General features: G+C 29.5%; 1 protein-coding gene across 3 annotated transcripts in view; it reads right to left on the bottom strand.

Annotated features, from left to right (window-relative positions):
* The window catches only part of Golgin245 (golgin subfamily A member Golgin-245), a 120823-nt gene that overhangs the window by 18512 nt on the left and 78820 nt on the right, over positions 1-23491 (bottom strand). For all 3 annotated transcript variants that reach the window (XM_075377207.1, XM_075377215.1, XM_075377223.1), the window contains 4 exons: positions 17248-17378; positions 12263-12427; positions 10566-10607; positions 3513-3637 (listed from right to left, as the gene is read on the bottom strand). In XM_075377207.1, coding sequence (XP_075233322.1) covers positions 3513-3637; positions 10566-10607; positions 12263-12427; positions 17248-17378 — 463 coding nt within the window. The remainder of the gene's footprint in view (positions 1-3512; positions 3638-10565; positions 10608-12262; positions 12428-17247; positions 17379-23491) is intronic.

Raw genomic sequence — 23491 nt, 5'->3', positions numbered from 1 at the left:
CTAAAAACATACTGTTAAAAATGTATTCTTTTTAGCATAGATTACACATTCATAAATATAAACACATGAACAAGTTAAACTATTTGAATTTCTAAATATCAGTCTATACAATTAATGCTTATGGGCATCAGAATAGGATAGTATACTAATAATACATATTATTTACATTTTAAACTTTTTGTTTTCATTTTTTATCTTTTTGTTTTGAATTTTATTGTTATTGATTTTTTTAATGATTGCGTTTGTTTACATTTAGGTTGGGATGGATTAGATCTTATCTCTTATTGTTGAGTTATTTACTATTAGAATTTTAATTCTCTTTGTTCTGGTTTAATTATTTTATTTATAAACTGAGTTGCGTAATGATCTGACATCTATTTTTGGATCCAAAAACTCATTCTAATTTTTGAAAGAGATCCAATAAGACAGGAAAATACATAGGCATAATAAATATTTAATGTTGGAGACAAGCTTACAGTTTCACTAAGGGCTTCAAAACAAAACAGTACTGTTTGATTTTGTTATGAACAAAATCAAAATCTTACAATATTACTACATTTAAACTGTTTCTATTTTATTAACAGGTAAGCTAGAAAAATGTTCTGAAATGCATTAAGAAAATCAGTAGATTTTACATCAAAGCTAAGAATGTTATTACTTTCCCAATTTGTTTCTGACAAGGGTATAAATTCTTATTGAATTTTTATCAATCACCCATTTAAAAGAATAAAAGTAATCATAGTCTCATCACGTTTTCATTAATAAATGATACTGCAGTTTGACAACTGTGATCTGAAAGACTGTAATCTGTGGAAAAGGATTGAAAATTATCTTTCAGTATATTTACAAATAAGTAACATTATTGATTTGAGCATAATTTTCTGTCCTTTGTAGCTTTGTCACTGGATGGAACATTCATCGTAGTTGATGTGTTTCGGAATACCTCCATTCCCAACATTACTTGAGCACTTAGTCTTCTTGAGTTGGAATTGTCAAATAAATAGCAATGTTAAGCTCTTCCCTCTCCCCATCCTTGCTCTCATGGCCTCTTCTGTTTCATCCCTCCTGCTGTAATGGTTATATAATTTCTTGAAACTACTTTAACAATTTAAAATTTTTAAATGTTGCATCAGATTGAATATTTATTTGTTCATTATCTTCTGTTCTTTCAATTTTAACTTTAATATATATATCTTTTGGCTAACATGGAAATATTCAAGTCATATTTAAGAGGGCAGGAAATAATTAATGAACAAATAAATACTCAACCTGATTAATATTTAAAAATTTTAATTGTTAAAATAAAGAATCAGAAGGATTGGTTTAAATAATTGTATAACCATTAGAACGGGAGGGACAAAGAAACAAAGTCAATGACAGTAAGGATAAGGAATGGGAGGAGCTTAACATCGTTATTTATTCGATGATCCCAACACAGGAAGACTCAATACTAAATATAGTTTTGAGAATGGAGATACTATAAAGCACATCAACTACAAATTTTAGAGTGAAAATGCTAAGGGCAGAAAACAACCAATAAAATAATTAATTATGATAATCCTAGCATTATTAATTATTAGTAAAATAAATAAATTTGCTTGTTATACAACAAATTTAATCTAAAAGTACATAATTACTATAAAAAATGTTTAAGAGAATGAGAATGTTTAACAAATTTCAATCAAGTAGGAAGAATATACAGAAGATGGAGAGCTAATTATAATATGTTTAAGAATTCAGCAGAATGAAAAGCAAGCAATAACGTAGATGAAAGAGATAAGAAGGTAGTCTACTAATACTGTTTTAAACTATAGAAAAAAATGATACTAGAATTTGTAGAAAACTAGACTAAACATGAATAGTAAAATTGGATCTAGCAGTAATTTAATGCTGATTAAAGATTGTTTTTATTAGTATAAATAATACTTCATTAATTTTTTTTTCCACTTAAATAAAATTAATTATCATATAAGGATTATTTTTTATTTTGTATTTAAATTTTACCTGCAAAAAATAATTGTCCTCCTAGTAAATCTTGGGATTATAAACATAGACATAAAAAAATGATGCATGATACAGTATGTAATAAAACAATAAAGCACATAACTTAGAATTTATATCTGAACAAATCAAATAACAAGTAGACAACATTATATTTTCTTACGATTCATTTAAAAGTACTAAGAACTGTTAAAAAGAAAATAGGAAAACCTGATTACTGTAGTATTACTTTACCGTTTTCACAACAAGTGTTAGTTGATTAAAAAATTTTCATAATGAATGTAAGAGCAGAGCAAAAAGTCCATACAAACATCAATAAAAATGCTTACTTTACACTATTACTATTTTGTATTATTATTGTTAAAATACTTATAATTTTATGTTTTCATCATACAATAATAATATAATCAAAATTTCTATAATTAACAATTTTCCCATTTTATTGTTCCTGATGATTTATCAGTTAGGTTCACCGATACACATCTTCTAATAATCTCACATCTCTTCAGATAGAAATAAAGTAAAAACTATTTATTGTCCAACAAACTGAGTTTTAAATCTTGTGTTCAAAATCCAAACAAAATGTTTTGAATTTTGTGTAAATCTATATACTATAAACTTTCACTAGATGTGTAATTCTAGGTACTTGGAGATCCAAAGAAAGTACTGAATTTTAAATATATACATTCTAATAATACGATTATGAGAATCTGCTTGAAAAATTAAGGGTTAAAACTTATCGATTATATTTTCTTTTTTAAAAATTAAAACCCCAGGCATAAGGGCATAAGGAGTGCCCGTATGAGCTATCAAGGTAGTACAATTTAGATTAAGAAATGAAAGTGATAAAAAAGAGAGCTCTCACTAAGAGATCAGCTATTATCAAATAAAGAATAAGAAATAAAGTATAAAAAATTTAGTGTATCATATGGGATTTTATGACAATGAAATAATACTTATTTGAAATCAGAAAGACTAAAAAAGAACCATAAAATATAGTTAAGGGACAATATTACACAAAAAAAAGTAGAGTTGGTTACTATTAATAACAAACTAGAACATGCAAGCACTTAACAAGGTTTAACACCAAAGAAAAACAATAAATTTTATGTTAAAATAACGTGTATATATATATATATATATTTTTTTTTTTTATTAGAAAAGATAAATAAGGGTTCTGAATATGAATACCAGCTGAGGTCTGGCAACTATAATATGAAAAAAAAATTTAATAGAATTGTATTAAATATTATCCTAAACCTAAATACAGTAAATTTGGTAATATAAGGAAGTGTACAATAAATCTATTCAGATCTACACATCTATTATTTATAGGATTCTAATAAGATCCATAATGTATGATTTAGAATTCTTAGACTTAGTACAAAATTGTTATAGATGAAAATTAAAAATCACACTAAATCAAGCAGTAAAGAATGAAAGTACAATAAAAACTTGTTATTCTGTTCATATTTACTTCAAGTGGTATAACTTCAGCAATTTTTACTCACTTGCGTTGTCGTTTTTCCTCATCCAGTTGCTGAGTAAGTGCAGTGACTTGCTTTCTGAGCAACTCAACACTATTGACGCTACTCTCCACTGCTGCAACTGCTAATCGATTAGAGCATTCCAGCTCCTAACAAAAGTTTAGCAAAATGATAAAATGTATACCTTTTTAATGAAAACATTAAAAACAACAATAAGATGCAACATTTTGAAATGAATTAAATTGTCATCAGATAAAAATTACAAACTAATAAAAATAATAATTAATAAAAGGTTAACTTTAGTCATAATTTCTATTTCTACTTGGTGTAATAAAAATATAAAAAATATTAATGTCTGACTGCTTATAATTTTCTAAATAATGTGTAGAAAAGTAATATTCATAAAAAATTGAAGTATCATTTAGAAAAATTATTAAGCTTTGTCATGTACTTAACTCGTGCACCACTATCATTCTGTAGGAATGAAAGTTTAAATCCTTATGCAAAATTCTTCTGAAACTGCTATGGGAAAAATGAAGGGTTACAGCTTAATTTTTGGTTGAGCACTGAAGGTTCCTTACTATTGCTTGCCTGAACCTGTCAATATTTGAAAGGGTTCTCACAGTGTCAACAGGACCTGGGGGTATGTTTTTTGTTTTGTTTTAGAAACAAATACATCAGAACTTGTTTATCCACAACTGTAAAATATCGAGGCTATTAATGGTACCATGATGTGCAATATTGAATACAGACAAAATAACTGCCGTGTAGTTACAGTTGAATTGGCATTTTTTAAATATGTTTTCATTATGAATATGTGATGAGCAGCACTCCACTGTTCCAACACTGTTGAAATAGCACCCGGTGCGTAACGTTTTACAGAGTATGTTTTTGGTGTACATCATACTCTGGTTTTCACCTAAATATCAGGGTTGGCTGTACAGATCAAGTTCACATCTTAGCATAGTTGCTAACTTAAAAATTACAAATAAAAAAGATCCACTCTAGAGTAATGGGAAGACTAATTATAATTTGGTAAGTAAAACAAAATTAACAAATTAGCTTTAAATACAGATAAAAGATACAATTTGAGCTACCAATAATTAAAAAATTTAAGAGCATTAAACTGATTCACAGATAAACATACATAAGCAATTTCCAGATGTTTTGTATATATTTTTTTTAATTTAACTGCATAAAACAGTAATCACTTTCATAAAAAAACAAATTTTTTTCAAATTAAATTTTAAAGAAATTGTTTTCTTTAAGGAAGAACCTTACATTTTAATACTGTTTGTAATAATAATTATAAAGTACTTTGTGAAACTGACTATTCTTCAATAAGCATCACAAATAGATCATCAAAATTATATTTTGTTTATTCACTAAACACAATTTTTCTTTGAAAAATCAAAGTTCCAGTTGTTTAAAGCCTTTTTTATAATGAAGTATCTCTATATTGATCAGTAGCCAGAAGATGAGAGTCAAATTACTAATATTCAGATAATTCTAAATGATCTTTAGATATTTTTTTATTCTTTATTGTAGTGTTTCCAGTATCACTAAAATTAGTTCTATACCACAGCTGTTGTTTCAGTTGCCAAGTGATAATGTTTTTATGCTTTTTTTGGTCACAGGTCAAGCCCATTACTTCAGATTTTTTTTTACATAAGAATTTACTTTTTAAAAAGCTGCATAATTTAAAAAATTCTGTGACGCTGATCTCTCTTTTTAATTAAATTTTGTTGTTATTATTATAAGTGCACAACTAGGCAATAAAATATCTATCTATATGTATTTATCCATCCTGAGATATATATATATATATATATATATATATATATATTTATTTATTATATGAGTGTTGCTATCTGTTGTTGTTTTTATAAGAATGTTTCCCTCAAATACTGTATGATGGTTTATCAAATTGAAATTTTGTTTGTATTAATATATGTAATATCTTTCTAATATATTTAATTTGTCATCTTTATTAATTTCTAATATTTCTAAATTTGTGTTAATATCAGAAATAGAATTTTATTGTTTATCAGACAGTGTGCAATATTAGATAAACCTAATTTATAATTTTTGTAATTTCTATAATGTTCAAGAAATCTAGTTTTAAAGGTTTGTTTTTCCTACATAAATACAATCATTACTTTAATTTTATAAAATCCAGACAGTTATTTTATTAAGATTTTTGTTTTTTAAATATTTTATTAAGTGGTTATTAGCTTTGTATGCTGGTTTAAATATTTTTTATTGTAAGGTTTAGTAATTTTTTTAATGATATTATTAGAATATAAATGCTTTATGTAAATGTATTAATGTTTTCGTGTCTTACATACTGGCTAAAAGGTAATACTTTATTATTGTATTTTGATAGCTGCTTTTATAAAAACTATTAATTAAATTTACTACTTTAATTAAATGGATGTGATACTTCATGTTCATTAATTAATTTTTCTTTGTTATATGTTTATTGGCTTGCACTGTTAATCACATTTATATAATGTTAAGAGACCAAGGGTGATTTGATTTTTTATGAATGGTTATTAGTATACATATGCTTTTATATACTGATTTGAGTATCCTTGTTTATTTCAATATTGACATAAAATAATTTAATATTCTATTGTTATCTACTTCAAATATAAATTAAAAATTTTTACTGTAGGAGTTTATTTTGTTTAATATTATTAGATGTTCATATCTTTATTACAGAGTTATATATAATGGAAATATCATCAAAGAACAGTGTCAAAATTAAAACTTTATGTGTATAAGGGATGCCATGCACTAATCTACTCTCAAAATCCTGTAATAAATATATTTCTGATATGATTGCCGATATTTGTTATTAAATTAAAAATAGTTTGTCGACACATATTTCTTACAATAGTGATGATACCTTTAATAAATTTTTAATTTTTAATTTTTTATCCTCTTGGTTATTTTTTAATTTCTTTTTTATTATTTCTTTGGTACAGTCTACAGGTTTGCTAGGATTAATACATATCCTGACATAACTAACCATTCTAGTGTCTTTATTTATATTTAAACTTTTTAATTTATTTACTAATTCGTAACCATCTTTACTTCCTGGTACAAAATAAAAGAAGTATTGTGATCGCGAAAAATTTTGGTTTTCAGATTTCTACAGAAATATCCATTTTGACCATCCTGAATCCACTTTGACTAGTTTCAGAAAGACGTCTGTATGTATGTACATATATCTCACGTAACTCAAAAACGATTAGCTGTAGAATGTTGAAATTCTGAATTTAGCACTGTTGTAACATCTACTTGTGTACCTTCCCTTTTGATTGGAATTGACTGAAGCAAAAGTGTCCAAAAATCCCCAAAACCCCCAAAAAATTGGATTTTGGACTTTCTTAACTGCAGTAATAAGCCCTCATTGAGAGATTTTCAATGATATATCATAAGTGATACTTATTTCCATTGATTCCAAAGTTATAGCCAAATAAAATTTTAATTAAATAAAAAATTAGGTCTTACAAGGGGAAGGCATATCAGTACAAATCTAACTTCATATACATAATTATTTTTTAACTTAAAAAAAAAAAAATATATATATATATATATATAATATATATACTGCCCTGTTGATCACTACCTTTCTTATATCACTGCCTTTCCATATTATTGATCCTTTCTTCTCCATTATCGATTCTATGAGCAATCTAACCCTACTTGGTATTCAAAGAGAGTATTAAGAACTGAAAAGTTGATGCATCTGACATATCTGAAAGTGGGTTGCCTACGGACTCTATCCTGATGACCAACTAAAACCTAATGGCTGAAATGCATCTCAGGTAAAGTCTGTCCATCTTCCCAGTGTTAACATTACTACAAAAGCAGCAGTTTTGTGAACCACTACTGCTTAAAATGGATTATTTACATTATTATAATTGGTAGTAATTCTGATTACTGCTGCAGAATATATCCTGAGTGATTAAAGAAAAAAAATGTTTTCAGCCACAGGTATACCAAACGGAGCTTCTACCCCTTACCTGTTGACAACCAGTAAATTAACCCCCAAAAAGGAGCTTTTGAATCTGCTCCTGCACCTAAATAAAACTTTATAAAATCTGGATAGTCAGAATTCTTTATGCATTGTCAAATTTTACAATTCTTTAATTAGTTCTACCTGTTTGGTGATTTATGGGTTACCATTTATTTAATTGTAACTGAAAATATCAAAATGTTAGAATAAATGAACTTCCTTCAAAGTAATTAAAAATACAAAAATAAGCATACCATTCCCTTTTAAAATCAAAGCTATTCATTTTAAAATCAGCTTTGAAATAATCAGTTTAAAATACCTATTCCCTTTTTAAATCAGGATAAAACAATTAGATGTTTTATTAACATTAACTGTTTTATACCAAATTCTAATAGTAAAATTAGGTTTGTAAGGTAACATTTATTTAATTTTAAATAAAAAATATAAATAGTATTTTTTAATTCGGCTATTAAATGCAAAAATCAAACAATATTTATCACCATGCAGTTATAAAATAAAACAAATGAAAATAAAAATTGTGAATATTTTTATTAAACATAAGTTTTTAATGATTATAATCATTATTTCTATTATTAATATAATACTGAAAATAGTGATCTTATTGTTTCGGATGAATAGGTTCAGGAAGTAAATCTGCCCCACAACTGCCCCCCCCAAAAAAAAGTTTTTTGATTGAGAAAAAATAAAAAAATCCAAGAAAAAATTATTTATCCTGATGGATCCCCTTGTCCAAATGATATTTTTGTCATCAAAATTATACAATATTTACAATAAAATTGTTAAAAAAAATCAAAACTTTTACTAAAAAGAAAAATTGAGTCTATTTAACCCATTTGCTTGACAGTTACCTCATATGCGATTATTAATACTGCTACAACTTGAAAAACTGATAACAGAAATGAAAAAAAAAATTATATTCTTAATTTCAGTTGTATGGAAACCCATTTAAAAAAAAAATCCCATGTAATCTACTTCAATACTAAATGCAGTTGGATTTTCAATTTTGAAAATTATAGTTAACAAAAAATTGATACTAAGTACAGACCCGTTCAGCCCTCATGTTTTTTGATGCTTAAAAGTTTATTTACTGGAGTAATATACTTCAATGAGTTGACCCAATTTGGTGCAATGTTATTCAAAATAATGAAAACTATTATCATTTACTAACAGAAATACAGGTACTGTATGCCCCTTTATCTGATGGGGTCAAAAATCAGGCCAAAGGTGAAATATATTTAGTAAAATATTTACATTGAATGTAAATGTTTTTGATCAACTAATTTGCAGATAAGCAAAAAAGGTTCAGAAATAGCGTTGAATATCCCCCACCTCTAAATCTGATAGTTAAAATTTTGGATTTTTAAATAAGTTAATAAGAGCTTTCATCATACTAAAGCTTAATTTTCTATAACCATACAAAGAATCAAAAATCTGTGCCTCTTCCCTTTTTTAATTTCATCGGAAATATAATATCATCAATGCTCTACACATAAACATTTTTTGTCATTCTCAAAGAATTTATATTTAACCAATCTAGAGATATTAATGAAATATAGGCTATCATATGTATACATCTTCTGGAAATTTTTACTATTCTGGAATAAGGGGTTTTTGAAACTTCAATATTTCAAAAAATCCCAAAATTTTGGTGATCACTCTACTTTCCTATTGCAGCTATGCTGGTGCAGCAGTTAACAATCTACAGCCAAAAGGTTTTTCAGCTAGATGTAAAAGAATAAAGAATGTTACTTTTAATTTTAATTAAAATAATCATTATTAACTTAATACATATTTTAATATTAATTAGATTGCTTATTTTACTTCCTTGCACAAGTACAAGGAAGTATTGTAATCATGAAAAATTTCAGTTTTCAGATTTTAACGGAAATGTCCATTCTGACTAGTTTTGGCATGACATCTGTACGTACATATGTATCTCGCATAACTCAAAAATGATTTAGTCGTACAATGTTGAAAATTTGGATTTAAGACTGTTGTAACATCTAATTGCGCACCTCCCCTTCCGATTGCAATTTGACTGCACCAAAAATGTTCAAAAAAGCCCCCAAAAAAATTTGGATTTTGGGACTTTCTCTTAACTGCAATAAGTCCTCATTGAAAGCTTTAATGGTATATAATAGGTGGTATATTTTCATTGGTTCCAGAGTTATAGCCAAATAAAATTTTAATTAATGAAATATTTGGATCTTGCAAGGAGAAGACACATCAATTAGAATCAGACTTCATCTCCTTTTTTTTAAACTTTTTCTTTTAATTTAAATATATTTATTTATTAATAATTTATTAACCTCTGATGGTAAAAAAAAAACTATGAATAATATAATTCAATAAAAAATATCAGAAGTTATTAATAAAATAAATTTTATGTATTTTTCATTTTAAATAAAGTGTATATGTAATTAAATAGGCGTACAAGGAAGTCATATGATGCCCACATCCGATTTTTAGTAAAGATTTTTAATATCTGTTTTTTTTTTGTTTTTTTTGTAGTGTTGTTTAAACTGTGCAATGGCAAAATTCTTTTTCCATTGTCTAGATTTTTTTAAAAATCTTTTAAAAATATTTTTTTAATGTATACATTGAAATCTGTTGAACTAGTTAACAATAAGCAACCCCTCTTGGCCCACAAATGTAGATGAGGATATGTATGATATGTAAATGAGGAATAGTCTTGTAGACACAGGCTGATCATTGCTGAGATATGTGGTTAATTGAACCCCAACCACTGAAGTACACCGGTAATCACTGTATAGTATTCAAATCAAAATAAAATCAACTAACTAGGATTTAAACCTCAGAATCTTCAACTTCAAAAATCAATTGTTAGACAACTGATTTGTGGTGACAAGTTAACCACTAGACTAAGCTGGTGGGCTATCCAAATGTTGGAATACGTTAATGAAGCATTTTATACATTATTATTATTATTATTATGAAAATGATCATCATCAAAGACTAAAAATAAAATGCAATCACTTATCAGATAATTAAACATAAATTGCAATTACCTCTTTGTTACTAACCACTTCCTTCTCACTATCGATTTGAGTCTAGAAAAAAATAAACATAAAAAGAGTAGCAAAAAAAATCTGAAATTAAATAAATAACTAAGACCGTAAAAATAATTTATAAGAGGAAACAAACAACCAGAGTTAATATTAAAAAAGGAAACAATATTAAATAAAGTAAAATAAAATGAATATTTTATGAATTTAAAATATATAAGAAAAAATGAAACGTTTGTTTATAAAACAATATAACCCATATAACAATATGACAACCCATCATAAAACTTATACGTGGCTCAATTTACAGCTTTTCTTTTAAATTCAAAGCTCTGAACTTAATCATATGCAACAATGCTTTATACAAACTAACTGGGTTTTATTTTTTTTATCCCTGCTAAAAAAAACTACTCTATTAAAAATAATCCAGTTTTTATACATGTTGTCTTCAGATAAAGTAGCAACTTACCAACAGAAGATTATTTTGCTGCGACGATAATATTCCTTATTTTGCTTGCTATCTTATTAATTGAAATTGCTTATGGAGTAAGGATAGATGAGACACATAAACACTGAGCCAAAACATCCCCACAGAACAAAGGCTTAATTTAAAATTTTTATGAGCATGTCTCTGGAAACTCCTGCTTGTCACAATCTTCCTTTCTTCAAAAACCCTACCAGAGTTGGTTGAACCGACAGCAGTGTTACTTGTTTCATTTTTATTCATTTTTTAAACTTCATACCATTAATTTCAATCCGAGATATTTACAAAAAACTCTTCCTTTACTTTATCTTTGGCCTTTTACTCTATGTTTTACCCATTTGATTTTTTCAATTTTTTTTACTCTGGAAAGCAGGATTCAGACTAGAAGTACTGATTTATAAGATCAGCATCCAAACATGGTGTTACGAGCTTTCTCTGCTAAGGTTGTACCTGCCTGCTTAAGCCTATCACAGGTACAACCATATATCATAAGCAGGGTTATTGTTATGAATGAATTCCCAGTGTTTTGTATTTCAGCTTAAACAGAGTAACTGCTGCATATACCGGGGTTTTAATAACTTGAACATACTGACTCCTTATTACTAAAGTCTGCACTCTTTGTGAAACTTTGATTAATGCATTTTCGATCATGTCACTAGAGAAAAATATCTTCTATCTGAAAAATAATGTTTGGGATGTTCTAGACTGATATGGACAACAATTGCACTTTATAACCACAGTTAGTAGCAATAACAAATTACTGAATGTAAAAACTTAGTATGTAAATGATGGAATATATAAAGAATTAAAAATAGCTGAATGGACATCAGGAAAAATAAAAAAAAAAGATTTGGTTGATGTAGCCTAATCTTCAACCATCTGAATATTTTATACTTCTTTGATAATAATAAATTAAATAAAAGAATGTTTTAAAAAATTTGTGAAAGTAAAACAACTATAAAAAAGCAGAACATAGAAAGAGAAATAATGAATACAGATGATCAAGATTGTATGAAGAAATGGCAGAACTATAAAATATATTAAAATATTTTCCATTCAAATTTTATCCGAAAACTAATGAAATAGAAGCATTAAATGATATATGCAAAATCAAACTTAAAAATAAAATGATGAAATATTTCATCATGCTAATCAACCAGTTTGAATAACAAAACAATCAACAATAATTAAAATAATTTAAATTACAAAAATGTACCTTTCTTTCAGCTTTCCATTCCTTACTAAGTTCTTCTGTTTCTTCTCTACATTTTGCTTCTGCTTCAGCTAATCTTCGATCCAGGCAAGCTCTCCATTTTTTGTCATGATCACGCAGTTCCATTTCATGTTTATTTTTTAGATCAGACAGTATAATTTCTGAATCCTAAAACAATCATTGGAAAATTTACTTTTTTTTTTTGTTGTACTTTAGTACAACAAATTATTAAAGTTCAAACAAATCTAATAATGATTATTTTACATTTAAAAATAACATTTCTGCTCTTATTGTTCTATTATTTTTTATTTTTTTATAAATGTTTGCTTATGATTATAACATGCTTGCTAATACGACAGATGATTATGGTCATGGCAAATGCATGTTAAGCAAAATAGAGAACTGGTTACATGATCATTCACAAGGAAATGATGTTATTATTGTAAGGGAATGATGTTTTTTTATTGTAACTTTTTATGATTTTTATAACAAATTAGACTGTTTTGTACTTAAGCATAAGACCTGATTACTATACATTGTCTGACTTAAATAAAGTTTATTATTATTATAACAATAAAGTACATTATGAGCCAAAAATCACAATAAATTAGAAAATTTACTTAAATTTTAGTTAAGAGACTTGCCCAAGATATCAGTCATTGACAAAGGCCTTCTTAGGAATAACAAGGATACCATTCCCAGTTTACTAGAGAAAGTAAGCAGGTCTCCAATTGCATTCATTATTGAGGTTAATGTACTGTTACACATCAGCTGACTAACCCCAGAAAACACACTTTTAAAAGTGATACCTTCATTCTGTTCACCATAGGGAATGGTTATGTAATAGAAATCATTACTCAGACATAAATAAATATATATATATATATATATAGATATATATATATATATATATCAACTCCAAATTTGTCCCATTTGAACCTTAGATGCTTTACATAAATTACAACCATTAGAAACACTTTCATTTATAGGGAAACAATTTCTACCATAGGAATCAATGTAGAATATGATATAATCTGTTCAATTCGGAAAAAAAAAATACTCAAATTCATAATGTAATTTATTATTTATAATACATCCTTTTTTACAAGAAAATTGTCTGAAGACATTTGTTTTTGGATACACTACAAAATTTGGCAAAAATGAGACAGCATTATTATTAAATAAATTTGTAGCATGCATAGATACTGCCTAATTAGGGCGATGCTTCTCAACATATGATGTAACAGTTTCCCATGCTTTAAGCATCTCCCTTATTTCAATGGAAGGTTGTAGCTCTGCTGAGGGCGTTATCTCCTCCTCCCCTGATGAAATCTCCTCCACAATTTCTTGCTGTGACAGAATGTAGCTCCATAAGCTCTTCGGTGGTTAGGTCCTGGCTATGCTCTTCCACTAGCTCTTCAATGATGTTGCTATTCACCTCTAGCCCCATAACCTTGGCCAGAGACACAATCTTGATTACAGGCTACACAAACACTTGCTCAAACTCGTTGGAGTTACGTTTGGCAACAATGTCCAACCAAAGCTTCCTCCATGCAGAAATAAGAGTTCTTCTCATTCCTCCTGTGCCTTGTCGATCATCTTGAGGCAAGCAACAATGTGAAAGTGGTCTTTCCAAAACTCTCTAAAGAGTGAGATTGGTTCCTTCAGTTATCTCAAAGCAATGCTTGAAGAGCACTTTAGTATAAGGCTTTTTAAAATTTGAAATGACCTGCTGGTCCATAGGCTGCAGTAAAGGAGTGCTGTTGGGAGGCAGGAACTGGATCTTGGTGAATTTAAATTCCTCAAGGAGGTCATCTTCTAGGAGTGAAGGATGTGCAAGAATGTTGTCCATAACAAGCAAGGCATAGAATGACAAATTCATCTAAGTAGATTTTTTTTACAGATGGACCAAACACTTCATTGATCCCATCTCTAAAAAGGTAACGTGTCATCCAAGGCTTGTTGTTGGACCACCACGACATTTAGTCTGTTCTTTTGGACTTTACTTCTTGAAGGCTTGAGGATTGTCTGAATGGTAAACATGCAGCAGCTTAATTTTCAAATTGCCACTGGCATTTTCACAAAACAACAGTGCAAGACAATCTTTCATTGGCTTGTGGCCTGGCAATGTCTTCTCCTCTGCTGTAACATAAGTTTGCTTCGGCATCTTTTTCCAGATGACCTGTCCCATCACAATTGAAAACCTGCTGTGGCAGATAACCAGAATTCAAAGTTAAAGGAGATAACTCAGAATTCAAAAGGTTCTTGAATATGCTGATGAAATTCTTGACTGCCTTTATGTCTGAGCTTGCTGCTTCTCCATACCTTACAATGCTGTGGATGCTGATTCTTCTCTTATAAACTTTTTGAACCACCCAAGGCTTGCCTTGAATGCTTCTTCTCTGTCCATTGATGATCCTGGTGACTTCTTAATGAGGTCAGCAAAAATTAGTTTCATCTTTTCAAAAATTATGTTTTCATTAATAGTGTCGCCTTGCATTTGCTTCTCGTTGATCCATATGAGAAGCAATCTTTCAGCATTGTTGAGAATACATGGCTGTTGCATAGAAACCCTTGTGACACTCTTTGAAGCATCAGTCTCCTTAATGTTATTCTTGTTTTTGAGGATAGTGCAAATCGTTGATGTAGACCAATTGTATGTGCGTAAGTCGGCCCTTCTCTTACCCCTGTTCTTTTCTTCTCTTACCTCTGTCTTCTTGCGGCAAGTTTTTGGGGACAAACATGCAAGCATGCTTAAACTTTGCACTAAAAGAAAAAAATACACAATAATGTGACTGAATACAGCATTCAGAAGCAACAGTCTCTCTCTCTCTCTAGACTGTTAATTCTTATGTCTTAATAATTAAAATTTTTATCATTTGTGCATATTGCATACATGTTATTTTGCACCATCAATAATTAATATAATATTGTGTAAGACACTTTGCTTCCATCGTGTGTTCACACACAGATACACTCATTAAATGTTTTTTTCATAATTTTATGTTTGGTTAAGATGATACATGAATTAAAAGAAAAACAACTGTCAAAGCATGATTATGATTATGATTATGATTAACAACTGTTAATACAAAGTTAAAATATTAAATAATACATACATTATTTTATTGTAAATTGAGGCATGCCTTCATGTCAAATCCAAGGGAATAAAACAAATCAACTTCATAATTTTGATTATTTGGATGGTTTTCATAATTCTAATTAATTTCAAATGAGAAAAATGAGAAATCAGTAAATGTAAGGAACTCTTTTGAATGGTTAGATAAATTTTTCATTTCATTCTGTTCTAAGTCTTTTTAACTTTGTTGTATGATAAATTTCCTGAAATCTGTTTCATATCTTCTTCTTCTAAATTTTTATTCTTTTCATATCACTAAATTAACCATAATGGATGTTTTATTATATAGCCACCAACTATGTCTTTACATGTCTTCTCATCTGTCTCAAAATCTCATTTCAAACTATTTTCATCCCACCCAATTTAAACGTTCTATTGTAACATCATATCTCAAAGATAACTTTCCTTTCTGATTTTCATATTATCCATGCATTATACCCAAATCAAATATTTTAAGAATTTATTTAGTATTACTAAATCTACATTTGGTATAGTCTCTCTACATAAATGCTCTCCTTGCTTTACCACTCAAATAACGAAGTATTAGGCCTTTTGTTATATTGCATTCATATTTTTTAATATTTAATCATTATCCTTCTTTCTGTCATATTTTATTACTTTTGTTTATAATCCTTATTTTCAAACTGAATTTCTCTCTTAACAATAAATCCACATCATTCAGTGTTTTAACACCTGCATTTCATTGAATAATTATTATTTCACTTTCATATTTTATCTTTAAGTCCTGTACTCTATGTACAAAATGAAAATGAGCAGGGACAGACTGCATTATTTTTTCACATTTTTCTTATCTGAAAAATTTCATCTTCTGGTCATCTTGCTGCTTTAGATGGAAGAATCCAACCAAGAGAAAATTCCTTGGTTGGATCTTTTTACAGCCAAAAAAGTTCAATAAAAAACCATTAGTTTGAGGATGGAAATTCTGTTAAAAAGTAAAATCATTTATCTCAAAAAAATGAATGAGAAATCATCTTGATAGTTAAAAGCATTCAAGTTCTTTCAAGAATGAGGATATATTTTCTACATAACATAAACTATATAACCAATTTAGTCCTGCTTCTTTTTATCATACAAAAATTCTGACAGTATTTATTTATCTCTATTACCTTACTTAAATTTAAATCTTCCAGAGGTCTATCACACTCTGGCATTAAATTTCTGCTGATATTATCATAAAGTTTTTTCATCTCCTAAACTTCATCTGATAAACTTTCCATCTTTATATTTCCTTTGAAATATATTGATGACAAATTTCTATTATCCATTAGTTCTTACTTCTCTCCCTTTTCCACCTGCAACTGTGACATATATATTGCTTCATTTCCCTAAAATTTTCCGTTACTTTTTACATGTTACATAGACCTTTAAAGAAATAATTTTTTCTCTATTTCACTAAATCTACTTTTCAACCAATTCTCATTTGCTACTGCATTCTCTGATAATTTTATTTCCAAGCACCACTGTTTCTTGCTTTCACCATTTTTTACATTTCTTTTTATACTTTCAATTTTTATCAATTACTTCTAATATTACCATGATCAATATTATACATAAATTGTCTTGTTTATAATTTTCTACCAACTGATACTTTTATACCTAATCTCTTCTATTCCTTATATAATTTTTATTTTATATTTATCCACTGTTTTTTTTACTAAATATATGTCTATAGTTAAAACCTGTATCTGTTTTTTTTTAAATTTTATCTCATAATAAAAATTTCTCATGATTATTGCCTGGAATATAACTCATTAAAAATAAAACAATTACACACTGTCAATATAAAACATAAAAACATTATTTAAAAAAGGAATGAGATAGAAATTACCCTTTTCAGTTCTTTATGTTCTTCCAATAATTTTTCAAAAACATCCCCTCGTGTTTCCAGTTCTTGTTGAAGATCTTTAATTTGTTGTTTTAATTCCATAACTACAAAATCCTCTTCTTCCTGTCTCTTATCTGAAGCAAAACATATATAATTTGAACTATATACTTTATTAACTTCTAGTGATGTACTAATGAATACATAAACACAATAATAAGCACTTTATAAAATTCTATAAACTTATATAAGCTAACAGGAATAGTTATGTATTACTATGTATACATTTATTACATATATAAATATACATGTACTATGTAAAAAAATAAATATACTCAAGAAATATTACATTTATACATATAAACCCTCCTCTATGAATCATGAGACCTTGCCGTTGGTGAGGGGGCTTGAGTGCTCAGGGATACAGAGTAGCTGGACCGAAGGTGCAACCATATCAGAGAGGTATCTGTTGAGAGCCAGACTAAGGAATGATTCCTGAAAGAGAGCAGCAGCTCTTTCAGTAGTTGTTAGGGGCGTGAGTCAGGACGACTTAAACGTCCGTATCAACATCACTCAGTCCTCTGAGTACTGCGCAGCTGAAAGCAATGGAAAACTACAGCTGCTTTTTTTTCCAAGAAAATGTGGCTCTCTGCATTTTCACATAGCAATAATGGAGGCGCCTTCCTTGGTAAAATATTCCGGAGGTAAAATAGTCCCCCGTTCGGATCTCCGGGTGAGGACTACTAAGGAAGGGGTCACCAGAAAATTAAAAAATAACATTCTACGAGTCGGAGCGTGGAATGTTAGAAGCTTGAAAAAGGTTGGTAGGCTAGAAAATTTAAAAAGGGAAATGGGTAGGACAAATGTGGATATAGTAGGAATTAGTGAGGTTCGGTGGGAAGAGGAAGGCGACTTTTGGTCAGGTGATTTTAGAGTAATTAACTCAGCGTCAAATAATGGGCAGGCAGGAGTAGGTTTCGTGATGAACAAGAAGATAGGGAGGAGAGTGGAGTATTTCAAAACGCATAGCGATAGAATCATTGTAATAAGGATAAAATCAAAACCTAAACCGACAACGATTGTTAACGTCTATATGCCTACAAGCGCCCATGATGATGATGAGGTAGAGTGTGTATACGAAGAGATTGATGAAGCAATTAAACACGTAAAAGGAGATGAAAATTTAATAATAGTTGGAGATTGGAATGCAAGCATTGGAAAAGGCAAGGAAGGAAATATAGTGGGTGAATACGGGCTGGGCAAAAGGAATGAAAGAGGGGACCGACTTATAGAATTTTGCACGAAGTATAATTTAGTAATTGCCAACACCCAATTTAAAAATCATAATAGAAGAATATACACTTGGAAAAAGCCAGGCGATACTGGAAGGTTTCAGATAGATTATATCATGGTTAAGCAAAGATTTAGAAATCAACTCGTTGACTGCAAAACTTACCCTGGAGCAGACATTGATAGCGACCATAATTTGGTGATAATGAAATGTAGATTGGGGTTTAAAAACCTGAAGAAAAGGTGTCAGATGAATCGGTGGAATTTAGAGAAGCTTGAGGAAGAGGATGTAAAGAATATTTTTGAGGAGGACATCGCAAGAGGTCTGAGTAAAAAAGATAAGGTAGAAAATGTAGAAGAATGGGAGAATGTTAAAAAGGAAATTCTTAAATCAGCAGAAGCAAACTTAGGCGGAATAAAGAGAACCGGTAGAAAACCTTGGGTTTCAGACGATATATTGCAGCTGATGGATGAACGTAGAAAATATAAGAATGCTAGTGATGAAGAAAGTAAAAGGAACTATCGGAAATTAAGAAATGCTATAAACAGGAAGTGCAAACTGGTGAAAGAAGAGTGGATTAAAGAAAAGTGTTCAGAAGTGGAAAGAGAAATGAACATTGGTAAAATAGACGGAGCATACAGGAAAGTTAAGGAAAATTTTGGGGTACATAAATTAAAATCTAATAATGTGTTAAACAAAGATGGTACACCAATATATAATACGAAAGGTAAAGTCGATAGATGGGTGGAATATATTGAAGAGTTATACGGAGGAAATGAATTAGAAAATGGTGTTATAGAGGAAGAAGAGGAAGTTGAGGAGGATGAAATGGGAGAAACAATACTGAGATCTGAATTTAAGAGAGCATTAAAAGATTTAAATGGCAGAAAGGCTCCTGGAATAGACGGAATACCTGTAGAATTACTGCGCAGTGCAGGTGAGGAAGCGATTGATAGATTATACAAACTGGTGTGTAATATTTATGAAAATGGGGAATTTCCATCAGACTTCAAAAAAAGTGTTATAGTTATGATACCAAAGAAAGCAGGGGCAGAAAAATGTGAAGAATACAGAACAATTAGTTTAACTAGTCATGCATCAAAAATCTTAACTAGAATTTTATACAGAAGAATTGAGAGGAGAGTGGAAGAAGTGTTAGGAGAAGACCAATTTGGTTTCAGGAAAAGTATAGGGACAAGGGAAGCAATTTTAGGCCTCAGATTAATAGTAGAAGGAAGATTAAAGAAAAACAAACCAACATACTTGGCGTTTATAGACCTAGAAAAGGCTTTCGATAACGTAGACTGGAATAAAATGTTCAGCATTTTAAAAAAATTAGGGTTCAAATACAGAGATAGAAGAACAATTGCTAACATGTACAGGAACCAAACAGCAACAATAACAATTGAAGAACATAAGAAAGAAGCCCTAATAAGAAAGGGAGTCCGACAAGGATGTTCCCTATCTCCGTTACTTTTTAATCTTTACATGGAACTAGCAGTTAATGATGTTAAAGAACAATTTAGATTCGGAGTAACAGTACAAGGTGAAAAGATAAAGATGCTACGATTTGCTGATGATATAGTAATTCTAGCCGAGAGTAAAAAGGATTTAGAAGAAACAATGAACGGCATAGATGAAGTCCTACGCAAGAACTATCGCATGAAAATAAACAAGAACAAAACAAAAGTAATGAAATGTAGTAGAAATAACAAAGATGGACCGCTGAATGTGAAAATAGGAGGAGAAAAGATAATGGAGGTAGAAGAATTTTGTTATTTGGGAAGTAAAATTACTAAAGATGGACGAAGCAGGAGCGATATAAAATGCCGAATAGCACAAGCTAAACGAGCCTTCAGTAAGAAATATATTTTGTTTACATCAAAAATTAATTTAAATGTCAGGAAAAGATTTTTGAAAGTGTATGTTTGGAGTGTCGCTTTATATGGAAGTGAAACTTGGACAATCGGAGTATCTGAGAAGAAAAGATTAGAAGCTTTTGAAATGTGGTGCTATAGGAGAATGTTAAAAATCAGATGGGTGGATAGAGTGACAAATGAAGAGGTATTGCGGCAAATAGATGAAGAAAGAAGCATTTGGAAAAATATAGTTAAAAGAAGAGACAGACTTATAGGCCACATACTAAGGCATCTTGGAATAGTCGCTTTAATATTGGAAGGACAGGTAGAAAGGAAAAATTGTGTAGGCAGGCCATGTTTGGAGTATGTAAAACAAATTGTTGGGGATGTAGGATGTAGAGGGTATACTGAAATGAAACGACTAGCACTAGATAGGGAATCTTGGAGAGCTGCATCAAACCAGTCAAATGACTGAAGACAAAAAAAAAAAAAATTCATATACACAAAAAAATAAAATGATGAACCACCACATCACATTTGAAGATGATAATTTAATTAAAAACATAATAAAAATACAACCCAACAGTTGGCAATAATGACATTAGGACAAAGGAAAATAGACATTTAAAAGATTACAACATTCCATTATTGACATCAAAATTTACATATACAATCATTATATTATTCACAATATGAAACATAATTTCAAATAAAATGAAAAAAAAAATTAAAAGATTGTATTTTAATGTAAGAGATATAGAATTTAATACCAAATGAAGATGGGGGATACTGCAAAAACTAGTTATTGGAAATTAATATAGTAAGTTTAACTTATTGTTTGTTTTGGTGGTTTATATTTCATTCAATAATAAATATTATATATATATATTTGCAAAAACAGTATTTTCAGCAACAATAGAACACATGCATAGGAAATTAGGATACTATAGAATAAATTTAACAAATAATTTTTTCTAAATGAATGTCAACCCACCAAGAAAAGACATGTATTTCCCTTGTCAAGATTTTATATTTCTTGTACAAATACGGAGGCTGTTCAAAAAGTAATGATAAAAACACTCTACAGAAAAAAATATTTATTTAGTCTTCCAAATCTACATGTTCTTTTTCAAAGTAACCCCCCTCGATTCTAATAAACTTTTCCCAATGTTCCTGCCACTTTTTAAACATGAACACCAGACCACCTTTTTCGAGTTCCTTGCAGCATGCCTCCACAGCTTTGATGACCATGAGATTGATCTTGAATTTTTGTCCTCTGAGCGGAAACATGACTTTGAGAAACAGCCAAAAGTTGCAAAGGGCTAAATCTGGACTGTTCAGTGGGTGGGGTACAGTTGCAATGCCACGACCATTCAAGAAATCAGCTACAGTGTGAGCGATGTGAGGCTATGCATTGTCATGATGCTGTAAAATTTCGTTATGTTCTTGTACGACTGTTTTTTTTCTAAAAATGATGCAATATCGTGTTCAAAATTGATTTATAATAATCTGCTGTGACCATCTGGCCTTGAGGGACAGCATGTTGGTACAAAACCCTCAAAATCAAAAATGATTATCATTGTAACCTTACTGGCACTGTGACTCACCTTTGCTTTTTTCACCCTTTTCCATTGAGAATTGTTGTTTCAGTTCCGGATTGTAGCAATACATTCAAGATTCATCAATGATTATGATTTGATTCGATTCATTTCATTTGCTTCCCCACCAAACTGCGATAACAGGCCTTGAGAAATAATGTTGCATTTGCTCCGATGTAAGTAGGCACGGCACCCATCTAGAAGACAATGTTGCATGGCCAAATTGAAAATGCGCTACCAACTGAAATGTCTAAACATGCAGCAAGCTCCCTAACGGTAATTTGTCATTCTTCATGTATGATAGTGGCAGCTGTATTCTTTACAACCTGCGAGACATTGAAGGGCACCCCTCGCATGGTTTGTTGGTGATGCTCTCTCTACCCTTCTCGAATGCTTTATACCACTTGTAGAAGGTCACCTGGTTCATAAAATCTTCACCATACACCATAGTTAATAATTCATACGTGTCTTTTCAGTGTTTCCTGAGTTTCACTAAAACTTTCACATTACAACATTGCTCTAACTTTTTATTCATACTGGACATGGAAGGTGAATACCTTACGTTACACGAATCTTCACATACATCCACTCACTGCACCGAACAATTTTAAACTGACTGTTATAGAAGGCTAAAAGAATGGGCTAAATGATAGTCTGGAGTATTACTACTCTTCACAACACATTTTCCCTCAGGGTCACTATTATCACTACTTTTTGAACAGCCCTCGTATTTTAGGCTACCTGAAGCAGAAAATGAAAAAAAATATATACATACAGAGCATTCATACAGGAGGAAAGGGAAATAATTTACGAACTGATTCCAAAGCTTGGAATAAGGAAAAGGTTCATAAAAACATATGTTCAAAAATGCTTTGTTATAGAGTTACAGCTACAAAAATATTTTGCCCAGATTTCAGTTCCTCCATGAAATGGGGGTATGAATGAGGTCATACTGCATATTGTAAGGTGTTATATAAGAGGTTTGATGGTTTCTAAATGTTTTTTGACATGAAAAATTGATTATAAAAGGTCCCAGAGCAATATCTCTTGTAGTTTTCATGATATCTAGGGAAAAACAGAAATATTTTGTAACAAAACACATTTTTTGGGCTTGAAGTAGAATATCTTTGTTAAATATTTAAATTCTATTCATTAAAATATGTAGAAAATTTAATTCTGAGAAACTTGATGTAATAAAGTTTATGAAAAGCAAAAGAAATCAACTTTTATTATTAAAAACAAAACAGAACAAAGTCATGAATTTGTAAAGATTAAAAACAGTCATTTTTAGTACAATAAATTTAGACCTTTGATATATTAGGTTGCCAATACTAACTATGCTTCAAAATTAATTGGAATATTACTTATAATAGTTCCCATAAAACTGTGGTTACATGTTAATAATGAATGTAAGGCGTTTTGACAAAATTTTGATTGTATAATTATTTTTGAGAATCAAGTTATGTAGCGTTTTTGTGTTTGTTATACTCTAAACTGTACCT

The sequence above is a fragment of the Lycorma delicatula genome, chromosome 1, assembly GCF_047948215.1.
Source record: "Lycorma delicatula isolate Av1 chromosome 1, ASM4794821v1, whole genome shotgun sequence".
Lineage (NCBI taxonomy): Eukaryota > Metazoa > Arthropoda > Insecta > Hemiptera > Fulgoridae > Lycorma > Lycorma delicatula.
This window is presented reverse-complemented; position numbering and strand designations above follow the sequence as displayed.